Source organism: Tauraco erythrolophus, chromosome 23 (genome assembly GCF_009769465.1).
Source record: "Tauraco erythrolophus isolate bTauEry1 chromosome 23, bTauEry1.pri, whole genome shotgun sequence".
Lineage (NCBI taxonomy): Eukaryota > Metazoa > Chordata > Aves > Musophagiformes > Musophagidae > Tauraco > Tauraco erythrolophus.
In genome coordinates, this window is record NC_141487.1 from 2138773 (window position 1) to 2160887 (window position 22115).

At 49.9% G+C, this 22115-nt stretch overlaps 1 protein-coding gene across 4 annotated transcripts in view; it reads left to right on the top strand.

Annotated features, from left to right (window-relative positions):
• Positions 1–3468: 3468 nt before the first annotated feature.
• The window catches only part of PAX7 (paired box 7), a 99647-nt gene continuing 81000 nt past the window's right edge, over positions 3469–22115 (top strand). For 2 of the 4 annotated variants that reach the window (XM_086625530.1, XM_086625532.1), the window contains exons 1-4: positions 3469–3553; positions 5462–5697; positions 6356–6485; positions 7456–7590. In XM_086625530.1, coding sequence (XP_086481656.1) covers positions 3469–3553; positions 5462–5697; positions 6356–6485; positions 7456–7590 — 586 coding nt within the window. The remainder of the gene's footprint in view (positions 3554–5461; positions 5698–6355; positions 6486–7455; positions 7591–22115) is intronic. The other 2 variants (XM_086625531.1, XM_086625533.1) reach the window with 1 other exon arrangement.

Below are 22115 nucleotides of genomic sequence, written 5' to 3' on the forward strand. Positions count from 1 at the left end.
TTCTAGAGCCGCATGGCTCTAGAAATGGGATGGCATCCTGATAGAATTGAAGTAGGACTTTTCTTTTTGAGGAGAATCAGAATTAATAATTGGTTATTAGGGCGGCTCGTGCCCCGGTGATTTTTCTGGGCAGGTTTAATGAACCCGTGTGCATCTTTTTCAAGTCGAAAATTGGATAGACAACCCTTTCCTCCCCCAGCCTGGTGATGTTACCCCCCTTCCAAGGAGCCATCCAACACCTCGCACTTGGAAAAACCCCTCGAAGGATGCAGGGGATGGATACTGGGGGTGAGAGATGCTCTTAAAAAACCTAAAAATAATTAAAAATAAAAGCCAACCCCATTCCCTTCTGCGTATGAGTTGGCTCTCAGCGCTGCTTTACGAGCCGGTTCTCCAAAGGGAATAGCGATATACGGCATTTATCAACCAGAAACATACCTTAGGAAACCATGGAGATGCTGAGGGAAAGGGGAAAGCGGGGAAGGAATTCTGCCCCTGTTCCTTTAAGCACTTACTTGCTCCTTTCCTGATTGATGCTTGTTTTTAATCTATTGCTCGCTGCTCCCAGGAGAGAAAAGAAGGGGTCTCTCTTTTGTGGACATGGGTAATGAAGCAGAGCGCTGGGCCAAAAAAAAAAAAAAAGGAAAAATTAAAAAAAATAAAAAAGGGGGTTCTCCCTTTTTCAGCCGGTTTCTTGGCTGCAGGTAACACATACACCACCCCCCCAGCCCCCAAATCTGCATGTGAAATCGCCATTTCACCCCTGCACGCTCCTTAATTGTTAGAAAAATGATTTGTGAAATTGCTTTGCAGCAGGAGAGTCCGTGTGTCGTCCCCCCGCCCCCCCTTCTCTGCTGGCTGGGACAGTCCCTCGGCACCCCCTTATCCTCCCTCCCGCCCCCCAAAACAGAATTAAGGGCTACTGTCACATAACTCCCGCATCGCTTAAATCAAAATAAATAAATAAAAAAAAAAATCAAGGAATCTCGGAGCTGGCAGCAAGTGCTGGAGGAGAAAGTGAAGTTTTTTTTCTTTTTGCCTGAAAGTGTCGAATCTTACCCCAATTCGAGGGGGGGGGGGGAGGAAGGGAAAACAAATGCTGTTTGATGTGAGATTTTTTTTTTTAAATATTTTGTTCTCCAGGTTAGGTAACCTTAGAGCGAAGGGGAAGGCAGGGGGACCCCGGGCTCGGCTGCTGGAGTTTAATCTTCCCCCGGTGCTGGGAGAGCAGAAACATTTAATTTTCAACTTTATTCCCAGGCTCTTTCCTCCCATCTCAGCGAATGAAAGGCAAATAATTGAATTACTGCCGCGCTGGAGGAATGTGGTCGGGAAGGGGCTGCGAGCCGCTCCCGCTCAGCTCTGCCCCTTACATTTTGCTCCCTAAAAACTTCGGGAATTGGTGTTTTTTGGGGGCGGAGAGGAGGAGAAAGTCTATATTTTCGTTTGCTGGAGCCCTAAAGTCGGGCCTGAGCCGGGATGAGGAGACTTTGGGAGCAACTTGACACCTTGGAAAGAATTTCAATTTTCTTGCTTTTTTTTTTTTCCCACGTCCTGTGGGTTGGGTGGGTTTTTTGGGGGAGAGAGGGAATTTGGGTGAATTTTAGGCTTGGAAACGTGAGGAAAACCACCTCGGGGCCGTGCAGCGAGGTGGGTGCGGGTTTAGGCTGAGCTTTGCGGCTGCGGGAGGAAGAGGGTGAGCGATGAAGATGTGGCCGGACTGGGAGAGGGTCCAGCCTGGGATTTAATTTCAAGGCAAAAACCAGCACCAGGAGAAGAGGAGGGGGATTAAGGGTTGCGATGCCCTCGAAGGGGACAGGGAGGAGACTTAGGGACCACATTTTGGGTGCGGACGGGTCAGAAGTGTCGCTGGCTGCTTTATTCCCCCCCCCGATGCTTTTAAGGGAGGGGGGGAAGAGAAGTTTCCAGCGGTTTAGCACCGCAAGTCCTTTTACAGCTGCAAACAAAAGGGTCCGTGAGCCCTGGCGTCATGCCCCGCTGCGAGGAGGATTCCTGTCCCGCTCCTATCTTTTTTTTTTTTTTTTGGGGATGGGGAGGACATTGACTATTCGTTCAGCCCGTCCCCGGCTCTGCGAGCGAGCCGGCAGTTCGCGGGAGAAAACCTGGGGGAGCACCGGAGGGGGGGGGGGGGGGGTGCCCCCCCCAAATGGTACCAGCTGGGCAGCTCGGAGCCTGTCTCTTAATTAAAAATGTGATGTTAATGAGGGAGGTACCTGGGGCTGGGTGAAGGAGGCAGCTCAGCTGCTTCTAATCCCGTCCCGCTATATGGGGGTGGGGGGGGCGGGTGGGGGGGGCCTGGGGCAAGATGAGCCGCCTCCCATCAACCGGTGGGTCCGACCGGGCGGAGAGTTCCGGGCTCGGGAGGGGCAGCAAAGGAGGGATTTTATTTATTTTAGTAATATTTTTATCTTAAAATCTATGCTGCAGCCTTATGGCTGGGATCAGCCCCCCCCATCTCTCGCCCCGGGTTTACCCCACTGGGACCCGCACGGATGCTCTGAGGTCGCCCAACTTTCTTAAGAAAAACAAACAAAACCCCAAAACAGCCCCTTTTCTAAACTTTCTTCTCCCTCCTTTCACCTTAAGATGTTCTCAAACCGGGGGAGGGGGGACCCCGGCTTTCCGTCCGAAGGAAGCCAAGCCTAATAATGAATAATAACATCTAAAAAAAAATTAAAAATAAATATATCTATCTGTCTAAGGCGAGCCCATCTCTTTGCCTGCGCATTGGGAAGCTGCTGCCTCTTATTGGTCCCTCGGCCCCGGCCCTGGTACCCCCTTCCCCGGCCGGGAATAAAAGAAAGGAGCCGGAGCCTATCACCGCTCGCTCGTCCTCCCCACGGCCCCAACTTGGGCTCTTTAACAACTTCCAAACCCTCCATCTGACAGCCCCCCCCCTCGCCCTCCCCCTTCTCCCTCCCCCCCCATCAGGAGCATCCCTTAAGCGACAGGCACCAACCACTTAAAAAAAAAAAAAAAGCAACAACAAAATAAGGGGGGAAGCTCAGCCCCCCCCCTCCCGCCGCCCCCCCAGCCCTAAGCCCAGCCCAGCACCGAGACAACTTTGGATGTGTCTGCTTCTCCCGGCAGTCTGGGTTACATTCCTCCGGAGCGCCCGCTCAGGCCGGTCGGGACATAGCCCTAAAACTTTAAGAGAAATTTCTGGTGGGTGATTTCCCCCCCCCCCCCCCGCCCCTCTTTCTCACCCCCCTCTCATTATTTTTTATTCTTCTTATTTCTTTTTCCGTCGGAGCAAAGATTTCTCCCTTCTTTTGCAGCCGCGGGCTGGAAGACAGAAGCGCTTCGCCTCCGAGGAGACGCATCCCCGCGACACCCTCACCCCCCACCCCGGCTCTCCCGGGGCCAAGGGGTGACCCCCCTCCCCCCCCCCCAACACCCCGGTTTGGACCAGACCCTCTCCGCAGCCCCGACCCCCCCTCCCCTACCATGGCAGCTCTGCCCGGGACGGTGCCTCGGATGATGCGCCCGGCTCCGGGGCAAAACTACCCTCGCACAGGCTTCCCCTTGGAAGGTAGGTCCGGGAAAAACACCTCTCTAAACCGCTCCTTCCCCCTCTCCAGCACCTCGGTAGAACCGGGGGGAGTCGAGCTGGGCTGCTCCGGGTTGGGATACAGCTCAACTTTGCAGCCGGGGAGGCGGGGGGGGGAAATATCCCGACCCGAGCATCCAACTTCTCGCCCATATTTAGCTCCTTCTTGCTCCGTCCCCTGCGAAATTACCGGGTTTTGCCTGTTTGATGTGGTTTTATGTTTGTCTCTTTATTTTTTTCCCCACGTATTTCTAGTAGTTTCAGGCATCTCGCGGATTTTTTGGGGACAGGTTCTCACGGTTTGTTGTTTTTTTTTTTTTTTCTTTAAAGCCGCAAATGCCGCGACGATTAAATCTCCCCGACAAAGTGGGGGAAATCAACCAAATCGATTATTTTTCCTCTAGAAAAGTTAAAAACAAGGCTGGGGGGGAAACCCACAACCTTAAAGTGGGGTTATCCGCTGGCTACGAGCAGCCGAAATGTCCTTGGCCAGGGCTGAGGGGGGACTTTGTAGCTGTCACCTCTCGAAGTGTCATCCCCACCTCGCAGCGCATCAACTTTCCCCATCATCTGCTTTTTCCTTTGTGTTACGGGGTTATTATTGCTGTGTAAGGGGGGGGGGGGAATAAAAAACCGTGAGGAGGGGGGGGAAAAAAGGCAGAATTAGAGCAGGACCCCTTTCCTCGCATTTATTAAACAGGAAAAATTCATCCTGCCCGTGATCAAGTGGCGAAACTCAAAGCTGTGGAAAACCACGCAGGCTGCAAAACATACAAGCTGGGGGGATTTGTTGAAGTGCTTTTCTGTAGCAAATGAAGTAAAACAGACGGCAAGGGAAAGGATCAAAGGATTACAACAATATTTGCACAACATGACTGGGAATAATGAAAAGAGAGAGCGGCCGGTGGTTTTAGTACCTCTTGAATGTAAAATTGGCCACTCGAGTGTTATCTGTCGATAATGATATATCCAGGGAGCGCCGGCCAAGTGACTTGGAATTAGTGGTGCATGATTCTTGTTAAATCGCGAGGCAATTTCTGGAATCGACTTTTCTTTGTATAAAGAGAAAAATTCCACCCCCGCCTTCTCTGTCCCTCGCCCCCTCCAGCCTTTCTGCAAATTACCCAGCTGAGTTCTCCCCCCTCCTTTTTTTTTTTTTTTTTGAATTTCCAGCCTGTGAAATCGTATTAATCTCCAAAATCTACATTGCGAGATATAAAACAAATTGGGGAGGGGGATTAACGAGCCGCTGCTTTCCCACCCCCGCTCCGGGCAGGGATGCGCCGCGCAAGGTGTCGGGGAAGTGGCGCTTGTTCCGCACCTCCCCAGACCGCTTAACAAGAACCCACAAAAAAAAAAAAAAAAAAGCAAAACCACAAAAAAAAGGCCCTCGACGGTGTTTTAAAAGGTTATTTCCAAAAGTTTGTCTGAAAACAAGCAGCCCCGTAATTCGAAGCAAGAAGCGGAGGGCGCTTTTTAGGGGAGAAAATGGGAACTTTTAGGGGGCTTCGCGATGTGGTTTTAAATCTTACCCTATGAAAACGTCGGTTGTGATTTAAAGCACAGGTGTGAAACGCCAAAAAAATATCTAGGGAGAGGCACGAACCCGGCGGGGGTGATAGGCTGCGGGTGGGTTTATTTTCCTTTTTTACCGACGGGGAAAATCTTCCCGGTGCTGCGGGGCCAAACACGGAGGGGACGGGCGAGCGGCTTCTCCCTTCTTTTAAAAACTCAAACCCCCGGTGAAAAGCTGAAGGTGCGGGGAGGGATGAGCCTCTTTTTGCCGTATTTTTCACTTTTTTAACTTTCCCCCCTCCTTGTTTTGTTCGTCGGCTTTTTTGTGTGTTTTGTTTTGGTTTTACCTTTTTTTTTTTTTTTTTTACTCTCCAGTTTCCACCCCGCTGGGTCAGGGCAGGGTGAACCAGCTCGGAGGGGTTTTCATCAACGGTCGCCCATTACCCAACCACATTCGGCATAAAATCGTGGAAATGGCTCATCACGGCATCCGACCCTGCGTCATCTCCCGACAATTGCGGGTCTCCCACGGCTGCGTCTCCAAAATCCTCTGTAGGTACCAGGAGACGGGCTCCATCCGGCCCGGGGCCATCGGAGGGAGCAAGCCCAGGGTGAGTGCAATGCGGGGACCGAGCTAAACCACCCTCCTTACCTTCCAAAAAAATTAAGATTTCTTTACCAGGGAGGGAGGGAGATATGAATTTTTCAGGGAAAGAGGAGAGGAGGGGAGAAGGTTTTAATAAAGCTGCAATTTGCAGGCACCGATGGGTAGAAACCGGGGCTGAGTTGAAGGCTATGAATAAATTAAAGTGATTTTTTTTTTCTCCCTTCTCCCATGCGCAACAAGTGGCGCGTTTGAGGATTTGCTTTGGCCCCAGTTTGTGGGGAGGTGGCGAGTCAGGGTGTTTCAGGGAATAATAAATCACTGGGTGTATATAGCCCCCCTACAAAATCATCCCTTGTACCCCTTCCCTGTCTCCTTGCCCCTTCCCTGGGGCTCAGGATAAACCCATCCTGGCTCATCTCGACCCCCAGAGACACAACTTTAAGAGTGGCCAACATTTGGGAGAGGAAGGCCTTTCCCCAGCTTTATTTTCCTCCTTTTATCCCCCTTCAAATCCCTATTTTTAACCCCCAAACCAGCAACCGGGATGAGCAGGATTGCACTGAGCTGAACAGCTTCTCTTTTCAATTAAAAGCGTTTTTTTCCCTCTCCCCTTCCCTCTCCTGCACACGCGGGCCCGGACCGCTGTCCCTTGATCACAAAAGCAGGTTGCGACTCCTGACGTGGAGAAGAAAATCGAGGAATACAAACGGGAAAACCCTGGGATGTTTAGTTGGGAGATTCGAGACCGGCTCCTGAAAGATGGGCACTGCGACCGGAGCACCGTGCCCTCAGGTGAGAAGGCAGCTTGGCAAGAAGGACACCCCAATAACTGCAGGAAGATAAAGGGAAATTATTAAAACCACAAAAAAAAAAATGCTTCCAGGGGCTATAAAACATAAATAGGGGAGGGGGGAAAAATAAATAATCCCAAGCAAACCCACAGCAGCAAATTAACAGGAGGAGAAGAGGGTTCGTGCCCTGGCCATGCTGGGGTCTGCTGGAAAAACAAACACAAACAAACCAGTTTTCCCAAGTTATTCTGACTCCTGTGAAAGCCAGGGGGCTTGTGGTACAGAGGGAGACCCCAAATCCTGCGTTAAAGGGGACCCAGTTGCCCCGTTGGGACTCGCTTGCTTGGTGGGGGCTGCGGAGAAGCTTTTCCGCTGGGCAGGGATCCCCATGCCTGGTGGAAAGTGACCCCGTACCCCAATATTGGGTCTGCAGGCATGTGTGAGCTCATTAGGTCCTGGCTGAGAGTTCCCCTCTGGTTTTTGGGGGGGTCTGAGCCTCCTCTGCATGTCACATCTCCCCCACAAAGCAGGATCCAGGACAGGGCCCAGGGCTGAATTCAGGGTGAGGGTCTCATTTGGGGCTGGGGTGAAAGCTGGGTATTGGGGGGGGGCCTTTTCCTGTTACAAGGCAGGTGGTGACCCTGGGGGTGCACCCTGGGGTGTTGCACTGGCTGTGATGCTCAATCGGGTGCTGCTCGTGATGGGCGTCTTGGGGTGGGGGGGGAATGACATGGTGATGAGTGTGTCCACCTTAGCAATTCCGTGAACTCGGGGGGGGGGGGGGTGTTTTGGAGGGCATGGAGGACCAGGCAGGTGCCTACCCCTGGGGAAAAAGGGGGTGCGGGTGCCCTCCGTGCACGTGCAAGGCCTCCTGCCCAAGTCATGCAGCTCCGGCTTGGGTTTTCCCAACCGGCTCCCACCTCACCTTCCCAGGCAGCTTATACTCGCCTTCTTGTCTTTGACTGTCTGAGGTTTAGTGAGTTCGATTAGCCGTGTGCTACGCATCAAATTCGGGAAGAAAGAGGAAGAGGAGGACTGTGACAAGAAGGAGGAAGACGGGGAGAAGAAGGCCAAGCACAGCATAGACGGCATCCTGGGCGACAAAGGTAAAGGCGGCCCGTGCGTGTCCCGGGGGCTGGAGGGGACATTCAGGAGAGGGGACACATCCCTCCATCCCAAGAATAAGAGAGGGGGTGGCTGCAAAGCTTCTTGTGCTTGTCTTTTTCTGAAAATGACTGATGGCAGAGGCGAGGGGTGCGATTCCTCCCAAGGAGGGGAAGGTGGTCCTCAACCCCTCAGGCAGAGGCTCCTTTCCCAAGAGGAAGAGTTGTTGGTGCTTTGCTCCGGATCGAATTATTTCTAAACGGAAAGGAGATGGTTGGGAGGAGGCATCTCTCGATTCCTAAATGAATTTGTTAAACAGATTTCTCTAAGTGGTCCCCTGAAACTCTGGCTGACAGTTGACCGATTTGGCCAATCAATATCAATTAGAGAAGCCGGGATGGGCGCTGCGCCGGGGCTGCCGCAGGGCCACCAGCACCGGAGAAGCACCGAGGGGAGATGGGGGGGTCCTCGGATGGGAGGAAACAAGTGGGAAGGAGGGGGGTCTGCAGCCCTAAATGAAACGAGGGAAAAAGAAATCTAGTGCTTCTGATGGAAGGCTGGAGGCCAGGCTGGTGGTGGGGGAGAGCAGGGGATCCTGTTGTCATCTCCTCTCGTGGGAGGCAAAATTAAACTTTTTCAAGCTCCTGTGCCATAAATGTGGGCTGAGGGACAAGGCATGGCCGGAGCCGGACGTTGCGGCAAGTGTATTTTGATTTTTGGCAAGTTCAGTTGGAGATATGATTAACCTTCCCCCCCAAAAAAAGAAGGAAATGTGGCATTTTTAGGGGCCATAATTGAGTTTTGTCAATGAGGGTGTTTGTAAAGACGGGGAAGTTTTAAGCAACGGGAGGGAGGAGCTGCTGCGCCGGGTTAAGTGGAAAATGATTTCCTTGTGTCGCAGAGCTCAGCGCTTTTTTTGGGGGAAAAACAGCAATTATACGAGTCTTGGGGATGGGCTTGGGGAAATCGGGATTTGCTCTTTTTCACCAAAATTGATGGCAAAATGGCGATGGTGTGGGCCTGTCGGGGTTGAGTCGGTCGGGGTTTCGGGGGATTTGCGATATCGTCGGTGTCGGAGTGCGAGTTCTTTTCCATAGGGAAAGGGTCCCCAGTGCGGGGGGGGATGAGGATCGCTCGCAAAGTTTCTTACTGATTCCCAAAGTTTTCCCAATTTTGAGACAATGCGAGTGAGAGGGGAAATATTGAAGTGGGGGGAAATTTGGGGCAGAAAAAAGCTTCTCCGTGTCACCATCAAACGTTCCTGAGAGTTTTAAAGGAAGGTGCACAAAAGGGGTTTCTTTAAGGATCCGATCCTTTTCTTTTTTTTTTTCGTTTTTCTTTTTTTTTTCTTCCCCCCAACCTTGAAGATGAACTTCACTTACAAAGACCTTCAAGTCTATTGAAGCTTTATAAGCAAAAGATTCCTGACCACAAAAGCAAACAGTAGAATGAGGAAAAAAAAAAAAGAAAGAAAGAAAAAGGGGGGGCGGAGGGGGGTAAGAAAGGGGGGGGAGAAGGGGGGAAAAACCCTCGGCTGCCTTAAAAACGGAGTAAAGGGATGGGGGAGGGAGGGCTTGTCTATTCTCATTCAAAATTCTGCAAGGAGGAGAAAAAGTTGGGACAAAGGGCCAAGGAAGGGAAGAAAGGGAGATAAATTATTCAAAACTCCCCGCTGTTAGATAGTTTTGTAATATTATAGGACCGTCTGTTGGAAAAAGGGGAGCCGTTGGACGTTGCAAAATGTTGCTTGTGATTTGGAAACAGGCGCTGCTCATTTGCAAATCGGGGCTATTGTGTCCGCGAAAAGCTTTCCCCCCACCACCCCTCCATCACTTTGGGGTGTTTTTAATTTTATTGGCGAGGGGGGGGGGGGGAATTTTTTGAGTTTAAGATTTATTTGATTCAAGCCTCAGCGCTTGGAAAAAAAAAATAAAAAAATTTAAACTGCTGATTGATTTTTATTTTCGCCCCACCCTTGTCCGGGCGCGTTTTCCCCATCACCACCCCCAAAATAAAGAAGAGGGAAGGAGCTGGAGGCTTTTTATTCATTAATAACACGCAGAAGTGCGTGTCAATAAGGAAAACAAAACGCTCCCTTCTTCCTTCATGAGTAACATCGCGGACAAATAAAACACGAGCCCCCATTTCTGTATGAAACCAGCCCAGTTTGAATCGAGGGCTAATTTGGGCAAATTCCTGATGCCGGAGCCCGCGGAGCTCCGCGTTACCCCCCGAGCGCGCAGGTTGCGCTCTCTCTCCCATCCCTTGAGATAAATCCTGATTTATCACTAATTTTTTTTGGTTTTATTTTTTTCTTACCGGAGATTTGCGGAGAAATCGCCCCCTCCACCCGCCAAAAAAAAAAAAAAAAAAAAAAGCTTTGTTTTGGGGTTTTTGCTTTTGATTTGGGGCGGGGGGAGCATCAATGGGCAGAAGCGGCGATTTGGCAGCGGGTGGGATCGGAGCGCTGCCGCGATCGCCACGAGATCGAGTGTCATTAAAAAATAATAATTAAAAAAAAATAATAGCAATAATTTAAAAAATACCGCCGTCAATGTGTATTTTCCCGTCTGGAAAAGTTTTAATGGCCCCCAATTAAGGTAATTGATGATTCAAGTTGTAAAACACTCGGAGGCGGTGGGTGCGCGTTCTATGTTTTTCCTTTTATTTTTTTGGCTCGGAAATAAGAATATTCATTAGAGATCTCTCCTTCCCCCCCCCCCCCATTTTTCCTGGGAGGTTTCCAATAAAATAAAATTACTCCCGCGCTCCTGACACTTGTTCTCCACCCAACTCCGCTTTTACCGCGTGGATTTGAGTTTAGCTTTTATTTTCTTTTTTTTTAATGTATTTTTATTTTAATGTATTTTTTTATTATTGCGGACAGGGTGGAAAGGGGGGGAAAAAAACTTTGTTTTGGCTTTTTTTTTTTCCTCTTGACAAACACCTTTGCTCCATTTGCGGGTTCTCCTCGCGGGGAGCCGGAGGAAGACAGCCCTAAATGCTCTCTCTTTTTAAGTGTTAAAGAAAGCTTCCACCCTGCGCCTGTTTCTTTCTATCGTCTGCTTGGCATTTAATAATGTTAAGACTTATTAGAGCTGGTAATGAAAACTGTGGCTGTTGAATAGGGAGCTGTGTTGGAGAAGGGTGTAATAGCTCCAAGGCATGCTAAGAAATGTATTTATCCCCAATCAGTACTCACTCTCTGAGTTCCCAGCACAAACGTTAAGTTGAAGGGTTTTAAGGCAGATTAAATTGAGCCTTTATTTCTTTGCACTTTCATCTTTAAACGGCTCACTCCAGCTAGCCCTGGGCATATATTCATGAGGCTTCACTTTATTTTATTTTATTTTTTATTTTTTTTTTATCCTTGTTAAGACCGAGTTATTATTATTTGGGGTTGTTGTTATTTATTACGGCTGGTGGGGTTTATTAGGGAGGGTCACGCGTGGGGGGATGCGCTGCTCTCCCGCACATCCGAGATGCTCAGTGGGGATTGGGGGGGGGGGAGGGTGTCATTTGGGCAACCCTAAATCTAAGGGGGTGCTGGGGAAGGTGCTCAGCTTTTAATGCGGGAGGAGCAGGGGCGGGGGCGAGGCCTCATCCTGGCGGGGTATTAATTGCAACCAGACGCGAGTGGAACAGGGAGGAGGGGGGCTCGGGGGGGTTATGGGGAAGGTGATCTGCCCGCACTGGAGGAGAAGGAAGTTCACCCCACGGCCGCGGGTGGGGGCGGCCGGTCGTGCCTCGCTGCGGGATGTGGGGCAGGATGGTGCAGAGGATGCTCAGGGCTTGTGCGGTGCTCGTAGGGTACCGGGCAGCGGGGAGACACACTGCTTTGTATTTGGGGTGAAAACAGGGATTTTTAACATTCATTTTCTCGCTCGCTTTATGTCTCTGAACTCCGCTTTCTTGCCCGGAGTTTCTTCCACCGATCGGGTTTCCCTCTGATTCCCACTGTGGAAACAGGGCGTGGGATGGGGAAAGCCGGGCTTAGCAGAGGGGTTTATTTTTACTGGAGGTGGGGAACGCGTACAGGTGGGAACAGAAGTGAGGGGGGATATTTGGACACTGGGAGGTGATAACGATTTAATTTGGTGGCCATCACTGCTTTGTGGAGGGATTTTTTCGGGGGCTGGAGGCAGGGGGAGCAGTTTGGACCGGGGGTACAAGGTCCTGCCAAATTTAATTAGGCTCAGGGAAGGGATAGGGAGAAAGAGGGGGGGACACCCCCCCCACACACACACACACACCTGGAAAGGGGCTTTGTTTCCCAAGCTGGGAAGGGGGGGCGGGGGGGAGAAGGGGATACGGAGTCAATTTATCAGCAAACAATCTGCATCGATTTAAAACCAACAAGCGCTTTCTCTGTAAATGTATGTTTAGAAGGGAGATGTGGGGGGGCTTGGGGAGGGGGGAGAGAATAGACACTTCATCAAATCAAGGGATTACGAAAGGTTGGCAATCTAATCAAACAGAGACCAGGCGGGATTTGTGAGTGTTGCGAGTGGGATCAGCTCTAATAATGGGGGGCAGGAAAGAGATAGGGTAGTGTCAAGCAATTCATTGGCTTTAGGCTGAGTTATTCTGTGCATATTTCAGGGAGAAAGAGGAGGGAAAAGGAGAAAAGAGAGGAGAAGGAGAGGGGGGAAAAAAAAGGAGAGGGAGAAGGGAAGGGGGGGCTGGATGTGAGCACACACGGAGCTTACATGTCACAAAAAAAGCTGAGACAAATGAGGTACAACAATAAACACAGATAACAATTACAAAGGCAAACAGTGGCTTTTGGGAACGAGTAGCTGCAGAACCTGGTCTACATAAACAAAGTAGGCAAATGTTTGCAAGATAAACTCCTTCCTAAATCGAGTGTGACGGGAAGGAGAGAAGAGAGGAGGAGAGATAAGGTTGGAAGGGGGAATAAACGAGTATAATCTAATACAAGGCGTTTTAAAAAACAAACTTAAGACAAGGATGCGGGGAGAGAGGTTCAATTATACAGTAGGAAGTGAAATAATATAAGGGAGATGTTTGTGATCCAGGGTTTGTTTGGTTTGGGTTGTTTTTGTTGTTTGTGGGTTTTTTTTTTTTCTTTTTCTACATCACCCCCCTCCTTCTTTGGGAGAGAAGAATAGCTTCAATTATAGACCGGGGAAAATATGAGGCAAATATGGGTATCAGGAGCGTTGGCTGGCAGGTGGGATGCCCGGGGTTCAGCTCTGATGGGAAAGGAAATACGTTTTAGGTGTAAGAATCTCTAATTTGAAGGTGGATGGTAGATTACGCTGTACTGGGAGGGATAGGAAAGTAGATATTGGGGGATGCGGGGGGAGATGGATGCCGCGATAGAGGAGAAGAGGAAGGAAGCTGGAAGGTCCTATTTCTAATCCGAGGTTTCACCCCTAATTGGGGCAGGAGAGAAAAGGCAGAGATTGAATGAAGCGGCCGGGAAAGACTGTGAGGGAAATGTGTGATCCAGGTGTGTGCAGAAACAAACAGATCTCCCCCCCAAAAAAACTCTCCACCGCTCTTAACCCCCAAATAATTTAAAGTAGTAGTTTAAGGCTGTGCTGGGGCTTATTCTCTTTTATAGAGACATGTATATATGGATGTCTCCAAATGAGAATTGTATATAAGAGGGGAGAGACGTGTCTGCAGTGTGGTTAAAGGAATTAGATATTTACTAGTTTGAAATAAGCCTGGTTATAAAAAAAAAAAAGAGAGAGACACTGAAAAGATGAGACGGGAGAACACTTCAAACGAATTCATCATCTGGAGTGGTGAAGGGGAGATTTAGAGACAGTATTGGGAAGTTATTTAGATATTAATAACATATTTTCCTGAGGCGTCAGGAGTGCCTCCATACGCACTTTTTTCTCGCAGCTATTTGGCTGGGTGAAATATGGGAGACCCAAATGTTGGGAAGAGATAACACAATCAGCCTAGCCCTGGTCCTGTGACTGCATCATAGCATTAAACCCGGATTAACCTCCCCTTTCTCCCCCTCCCCCTCTCCCAGTTCCCCCCCCCAACCCCCCATCCCCAAAGCCCCCCCGAGAAGCTTTCCAAATTTTTCAGGGGAATTTACATGGCAGGATTTTAAAGCACATATAACACTGGCCTTAAAGCTGTAAGGTACTTACTCGAGCATTAGGGTAAGGCGGGGGGGGGGAGGAAGTATCTTTCTGAAAATTACGTTTGCTACAAAAGAAATAAGCAAATAAGGGACCCTCTTAAGACCTGAGCTTTGGAAATATTATATATTTATAGAGACTATTCTTAAAAAAAGAAAAAAAAAAAAGCCCATTTCAATCAGCTGCCACATTATTCTTCTCCACCACTCGGGTTTGCTTTTTTTTTTCCTTTTTTTTTTTTTCCTTATTTAGTCTGAACTTCAGTCTGTTTTTTCTGGGGGGGCGAGAAGATGCTGAGGGGGGTCCCAGACAGGGAAGTAGCGGAGGGGTCCGAGCCGGAGGAAGGGATGGGGGCAACGCCCGGGTGGGAGCTGCTCCTGCCCTGCCGGGCACCACTTCCTCATCCCAGGAGCCTTGAAGATGGAGGTGGAGAAACCAGAGCCCTCAGGAATTGGGGTTTGGGAGGCTCCTTGTCACCTTCTCCCAGGAAAAAAAAAAAAAAAAAAAAAAGGAATTGGGAAGCGCAGGTGCAGGGAGGGAGGAGAGGTTGGGATGGGGAAGCAGCTTTGCCTGTTTGCCCGGGGGTGGGAGGTTTGCTGCATCCCCCACCCTGAGTCTGCTGGCATCTCCCCCTCCCCAAAAAACCCTTCCTCATCCCGGGCTGGGGATGGTACCCGCTCGGGAGGGCGCGTCGTGCACTCGCACTTGGCATGATCTTGCCACAAAAGAAATTAGATGTCAGCTAATGCCTGTTTATAAAGACATTTGTCATCCGGAGTTGGGGAGAAGTGGGAAAGAGGTGGGGAGGGAGGGCGAGAACCAGAATCGGAGATTTTTAAGGTAGAATAGAACGGTGCAAGTGATGATGATGATATTTTGAGGGCAAGGTTTGGGATTTGAGCCCTGCACTTGAGCGGATCTCAGGGCTGTCGGAAGGGAAAGAGAGGTTTGTATCTCCTTGGAAAGGGAGGATTGCATCTCCTTGGAGGGGCTGGGAAGGGGAGAGGGAGGGGAAGGAAAAAAAAAGAAAAGAAAAAGTAGGTGAGGAAAAGTAGAGGCAGCTTGAGGAAATTGAGAAGCTTATAGTCTTTGATCCTTGGATGCTTTTCCTTATCAGAAACATTTGTGGTGACACCGGTACAAAGGAAGTTCATCATATTACAGACTGCTCGGGCTGCTCGCAGGAATCACTGTCTATTAATTAGCAGGCGCTCTGTCTTGTGGGACATACCAGATCTGAGGCTACATATTACTTGCTTGGATGGCTCTGGGTCCTGTGATGAATCGTTGTAAAGGGGCCGTTGCTGTTTATAGGCTCTGCAGGGATGGAGTGGGGGGGGGGGAAGGCGGGGAGGACCCTCGGCTCATTCATGAAATATATCTATATCTATCAATCTATAGCCGGAGATGGGGAGAAGGGAAGGGGGTCACTCATTCATGAAGTCTGGAGCTGGGGAGACACCTTCGCTCATCCATTTTGGGTGAGGTTGAGGTCCCAGTCGGGCTGGGAGCTTTTGGGGTTTTGGGCTTGAGACGAGGGAAAACGCTTGTTTAAAAGAGAACAACATTTTAAAAAATAAGTAAAAAAGACTATCGAAGTCTCCTTGGAGAGAGGGCAAGTGAGGTGAGGAGGTGGCGCTGGAAATGGAGTTTCCCTCCCTTCAACAGCATCCCGAGGGATGCTCCCCTCTCACCTCCACCTGCCAGAGTGGAAAAAAAAAAAAAAAAATCTTTTTTTTTTTTTCTTTTATCGGTGGGGAGGGAGAGAGGAAAGGAAAAGGAAAGAGGGGGCTGCCTTTCCTACGGCTGGTTGGCCCTGCTGGAGGTGGGCTGGGGGAGGATGCTCGGGAGGATGTCGGGAGCCCCACGGGGGGATGCTCGGCAGCCCCCAAGGATGTTTCGGGGGGGTTCGGCGGAGGCAAAAGGAAGCGCAAACTATTTTTACCCCCCCCTCCTCTTCAAGTCTGCCGTCCCCTGCCCCCGGGCTCGCTGTCTCCTTGGAAAAGGGAGGAAAAACCCTTCTTGGTTTTCACTCTTCTCTTGTTGGTGTGTTTTTTTTTTTTTCTTGTTGTTGTTGCTAAAATTGGAAGGCAGCACTCTGCCTGACCCTGGGGAGCGGGGCTGAGGGCAGGGCTGCCGGCGGGGCTCCCTCCCGGGGGGAGGATTTGGGGAGGGGGGGGTACGACACGGACACCCGGCAGCCTTCAGCCTTCACTGCCTTCTTTGTCCGGAGACCCTAAAGACCGCGGATCAAAGTGACCCGGTGGTATTTTTAAAAGAGTGAGGCTTTTAAACTGGGAAAGTGCAGTCCCCAAGCCCGGGGGAGGGAGGAAAAAAAAAAGTTATTTTCCCGTTTTCGAAGGGAAAGGGGAAAATCTGCCCCTGAGCCGCTGCCGTTTCCATTCGAGTCCAAATCTGGAATGGAAGGAAAAGTCCGGAGCGACCGCAATTCTGTAATTTTTTTTTTTCTCGGTCCCATTATGGGGACGAATTGATTTGCATTTTTATTGGGAATTAAAGGAGAGGGAGGAAAGTTGACTCGACAGGATGGCTGAACGAGAAGCTGCTTCTGAGCAACTCCCCTGCAAAGTGGAGTTAAAAATACTCGGGTGATTTTTGCTTAAAGTTAGAAGAAGGGGACTTAAATCGTCCGTGAAACTTCCCACTGTTAAACAACTTCTTAAAGATTAATATTTATTTTTTTTTCCCTTGTGAAAAATCAATCCAAGCCTCGCCTCGCGCTTTAATAAAGATCCACTGGCTGCATTATTTTGCATTTTTAAACGTATAAGCGTCTTGAAAAGGAGAGGGTGAAGGTACAAAGGACACTTCGATGTCGAGGGATATTCAGGGGACAGTCATGTTTAAATTCGCTACAATTGTCTCCGGCACATTTGATTGCTCGGAAAAAGAAAGAAACACTGACATGAATAGGAATGGGGGCTGGGGGGGCCGGGATTAATAGCCCCCAACCTTTGTATGGTGTAAATTATCCAAGAGAGGGCAGATAGCCGGAGCTGCTGGTGATTTTTAAGGGACTATATGTATATACTCACGTATAGCCGCGCGTATTTAGTAAAAGGCCGGCGGTTTTCCAGAGGGATTCGTTATTTCCGTGCAGTAACTTAATTCTTTTAAATTCTTTCCCCACTTCTCGAGAAGATGCCTCTTTGATGCTAAATAGCAGCAAATTGAGCTATTTGAAGCTGGTTTTTTTTTCTTCTCCTCCTTTTTTTTTTTTTTTAAGAATGTGAATATTTGGTTTGTACCTTCTTGCTCTGGTTCTTTTTCCTGGAGTTTTCGCCTTAATCTCCTTCCAGCCACAAACCCTCCCTTGTGCGTGCGGCTGAATATGCTCGCAGCGGGTAAGCTGCAATTTCCATTCCTGAAACTCCAGCAAAAGGAGGAGAAAAGTTTGGGTATTTTAACAAATGTTGGTGGTGTGTGTTTTTTTTTTTTTTTTCTTCAAGAAACAAACAAAATAATCCAATTCTTGCCACTCTCTATTCGCTGGAGGGGGGATATGTAAAGAAGGAGAGACGGTATAGCCCCAGATTAAGACGCATCTAAAGGATGAGGGGGATCCAAGATGGTTAAATCCAAGCAATGTTTGGGGGAAAAAATTATGTATATATATATATAAATCCAAGTGATGTTTGGGGGAAATTTTTTTATATATATATGTAGTTAAAATCTCCGTGTTTCTCAAGGGAATGCTCAAAGGTTAATAGTGCAGAAATGGACAATCTTCCCCATTTCTGCTTGGCAAGAGCGTCTCAGCAAATCTCCGTCAAAGAGAAAAATAACGGTGGTGGCTGGGAGCAATGGCTAAAGAATAAAATAACTTCGGCGCGGAGCAGAACACTGGTCGGGTTTAGAGCTCAGTTGCAAAGAGTCAAGTGTCTCCCGCGGAGAGAAAAATATCCCGGTCAATTCCACCCCCCACTCCCCCCGTCAGCTCAATGCGCAGGAGGAAAACCTAAATATTGGCATTATTTTTTGCCCTGCGAGGCAGGGAAGGGAAAAAGCGGAGGCAAACCCCCCACGCCCTCACTCCTCTCCGGGCTGCTGTGACTTCGTGACTTTTCTCTCTGATTTTAAACTTTATCCAGGCTGAATTTGATCTTTTTAACTCTTTTGCCACCCCCTCCCCTCCTCTCTCCCCCTCCTTTTCTGACGATATTTTTTCTTACTCTGTTTTCTCCCCTTAACCTTCTCTTCTTTTTTCTTTTTTTTTTTTTTTTTGTGTCCGCCTTTCATTTGAAGCGAGGCTTTACAGCTTGCTACACTTTCTAAGTGCATCAATAGCCACTTTAGAAATACAAACAACTTTTAAAGATAAAATAACCAAACCAGAATGGGACTTTCAATGGGGGAATAGTTGTTGTCCTTTACCATGGAGTGTGCAGCCGCCTCTGCCTAATCCAGCTTTCATTTTCACCGACAAATGCCAAGAATCTATATCTGTCTCCCAACCCCTCGGGAGCTTGATTACACGACAAAAGGCTGCCATTATCCGCAGGAGAAAACAGGGAGGGGACACGGGGGCTCGGGCCTCTGAGGATGAGGGCATCTCCAAACTATTGACTTAGTGGATGAAGTCAAGAGCAAACACGCTGAGATCTAAAAGCGGGGGGGAAGGCGCTGGCGGGAGGAGGAGGAGGTGGGGGGGATGCTCAGGGAAGGAGAGGAGGAAAAGCAGCAGCAAGTCCTTGGAAGTCGCGGGGAATGGGAAGGAGAGAGTTTGGGGGGGGATTTAATCCAACTGTGGAAAGTTTTTTCTGCCTCCCCACCCAAGAGCAGGTTGACTGGGGGAAGCTCCCACTCGCTCTCCGACTCCCCTATTATTGCTTCCCCTCCCCTTGTGTCTTCCTTCACGGTGAGATTTTTTTTTTTTTTTTTAAGCTCTTCTCCCTCTTCCCCATGGGGAATTTGGGGCTTTTCTCCCGCTGAGAGAGGAAAAGAGGGGGAGAACCCCCTTTTCTGCTCTGCTTCTTGCGGACGCGGCCGGGATGGGGCGGGGGTCCCCACCCCTCCGGGCTGCTCGCAGGCATCTTTCCCCAAACTGGGGCTACCTCCGAGATGATCTCCCCCCAAAGTCTGGCGGACATAGAGAAATCTTCCCCCTCCTCGCTGCTGCAGCACGGAAATGGTGGGGAAAACCCGGGGGGCCGCCCCCCCCGGTTTCTCCCCAAATTGGGAATAAACCGGGTCAAGGTCTTGGCCGAGGAGCCGCGCTTGTACCCCAAGCTCGGTCCGGCAAGAAGGGCAGGGAATTAGGGGCTGTGGAGGATGGGAAGGGGGATGTAGGGGGGGGGGACCTGCCTGCGAAGCCCCCGCGGGCCTGGCAGGGGGGAGAAGTCACCCCACGCCACTGCTTTTGGGGTTTAAGTGGCTGCGTTGTGCATGACTGCCTCATTAGCCACTGCTGAGCTGGGATTTACCGTCCGGGCTCATCCCGGCCCGGCGGGGACAAAAGTTATTTCATCCCTATCTGTAATTTATCTGGGTCATCTAGGGAGAAATCCTCCGGGCCTGGGGAGTCCTAGAAGGGGTGCCAAAGGAGTCCCACCGACCTTAATTACTCTTTAATCAATCTTGGTCCTTTGAAAGGACTGCTCTTGGTGCAAGAGCTCCGTTTAAGCATCTGTTTTCCCGGCCGAGGCTGGGCCAAAAACCTGCTCCGGTTTATGGGATTTAAAGGTGCGGAGTGTGTGTTTAGGGCCGGGCCCTGCGAGCATCCCTTTTGCTGTAACCACAAAAGTGCTAAACAAAGGCAGAGGGAGGTGGGAAGAACCTGGAGGATCCGATTTAAGCTCCAAAGGCACAAAAGGAGCCTAAATTCAGCTCTGACGCGAAATTCATCTTTGCGGAAAGCAGGTTGGGTTTGCAGAGTTCCCAGGGTTGTGGGGCTGGGCCGGCCTTTTTCTCCTTCCAATAAACCCAGTTTCTTTTATTATTTTATTTTATTTTTCCCCGTCGTGATATACAGAAAAAGGCGGGGAACCCGACCTAGGAGCGGGGTGGCCGAAATTTCACTTTCCTTTGGGAAAGCTGCGCGGCATCCCCCGGTTTTGCGGTTCTACGGACAGTTCACTGCCTGGCAGGGAAAGAGCAGCTGCTGCGAGAGAGGATAAGTATTAGAAGAAAGCAAAAAAAAATCCTCGTAATCTTAGGACGTATATAATGTACTCCCTGAATCCCAAAAGGCAGCGGGCCCGTCTCTCTGATTTATTTTTACGCTAGCCTAGTTTGCATCCCAAAGAAGTAAACTGCTATTTTTAACCACTGGTTTAAAGCTTAATTAAAAGCCCCTAAACTGATTGTTTTGAAAATTGATTTAGAGGAATTGCCCCAGGGCTGAGACGCTATCTAAGCCGAGTTGCAGTCCCAGAGCTCGCAGTGGTGTCGGAATCGTTAACCCCGAAAAGGCAGGAGTGGCCGGGGATGGATGGATGACACATGGGCCAGCGGGGTCCCTCCACCCTCTGGAAAGAAAGGTCCTTTGTTAAGTCCCGGCTACTGGCTTGCTTGGGTGGATCTCCGCTGGTTTCCTGGAGTTACGAGGTTTAATTGAATTAAGGGAAGCTCGGAGATGCTTGTGACACCGGGAGATGGGGAGAGCTCTTCCTTTTCATCTGCAGATCTTGGGGACCGGAGCCTTTGAGGGGGTGGGTGGAGGAGAGAAGGGCCACTCTATCTCCAAAGTTGGGCTGTGCTACAGAGGAGGGGGGACACAAAGACAAGTTTTTTGGTGCCCAGACTCTTTTCCCAGTCTCCTTTTTCCCAGCCATGGCCGGCCGAGGTGCTGCCGAGCCACCGCTGCTGTAATTATCTTCAATTGCTTCCCCGGGAGAAGGGGCTTTACCTGCTTAAAGGGGGTGAAATGAAAGTTGGTTTGAAGGCTTGCAGGAGGGGGGGGCGGGGAGGGTGTTGGGAAGGGAAGTGGCATTTCAGCCCCGTAATTAGATGTAAACAAGAATAGAGACGGGGCTCCATGGTCAGACAACTTGATTGTTAAGGGATTAACACCTAAGTAAACCAATAAAGGCTCCGCGTTGCTGGTGAGAGGGCTGCGGGCCAGGCAGGGGCTGGGTAAGACTATCAAGGCCTAATGGGCTCCCCCCCGGCAGGGCCAGGGCAGCATATTAATAAACTCCCGAGAAAACGGAGGTTTATTCCCGGCCTGGACACGTGTGGGGCCACCCCAGCATTTTTAAGAGTCTGTTTTTTTTAAGGTTCTTGGCAAAGGTTTGGGTTTTTGGTGCTGTTTCTTGCTGCCTGGGAAGCGAGGGGTGATTCCCTTCTCTCCTTCGGGATGCCTCGAGGTAGAAACCCGGCGTCACCCTGTTTATTAGGGGAATAAAGGAATTAGAAGGGAATCTCCTACCTACTGGCATGGGGCAGAGCACTCCCGTGTATCACCACCTGCGCACACATAAATAGGACGGTTTCTTTCGCACAAGGGAAAAACTTCCTCGACTTTTTAGTTTCTCCATCTCTTTTTAATAATAGCTTAAAAAAAAAAAATCCTTCAGAGCCAGCTCGAGCAAAACCCTCCTGGGCGTAGCTCTCCAGGTTTGCCTCCAACTGGGCTTTTGTGGTCGTTTCTTTTCCTTCCAGCTCCCACTCGGTTGGTATTTTCTCTCCCCTCCCCTCCAGCACTGGCCAGACTTTTTGAGTGGATGAAGGTGTTTAACCTTTGAAAAAAAAAAATCACAAAAAAATCAGGTCTGGCCTTAAGTGATGTGGTGGTACCTGTAAGCCTGATTTCCATGGCTTTCTGCCGGCGCGGATTTGGGATTGAGAGGTACCTGAAAAGCTCAGAGTCAAACTGAGTTCAATAACTTGGGTCTGTTTTGTTTTCCTCCATCTCCCCAGCTTCCAGTGGTCTCTTTACTCCGCTGGCGAGGCTAATATCGGAGCACTCTAGGGTGTGGGTATTTCTTCCTCCTGATTGCAAATAACCGAAAGATTAGCACCAGCAGCTGTTTGGAATTGGAACAATGGAGAGACCTAGGAAGTGGAGAAATTGAAAAAGGAGAACCCCCCCGCTCCTAATCACCCAGCTCAAAGTTCACCAAGTCAGACTGCATGACTTAACGTGACCTCCACCTCGGCTTCACAGGGCTGTTTGCTTATATGAAGGTTGCGGGGGGGGGATGGAGAGCGGGGCGTTTAATGAAATTTCCTATAGAAATGCGAAGTTACTGCGTGGCTGGACGGTCCCGTTTGGCCACCGGCTTCCCTCGGTCCGTAGTGGGGGTTTAGGGGGTTCCCTATCCCCCTTCCCACCGGGGGAGGATGAGCCGCCTTCATCCTCTTCAAGGCACAGCCCCGAGGGTCGCCCCCCCCCTCCCCGAGGGGCCCGATCCTCCATCCCGGACAAACCGGGG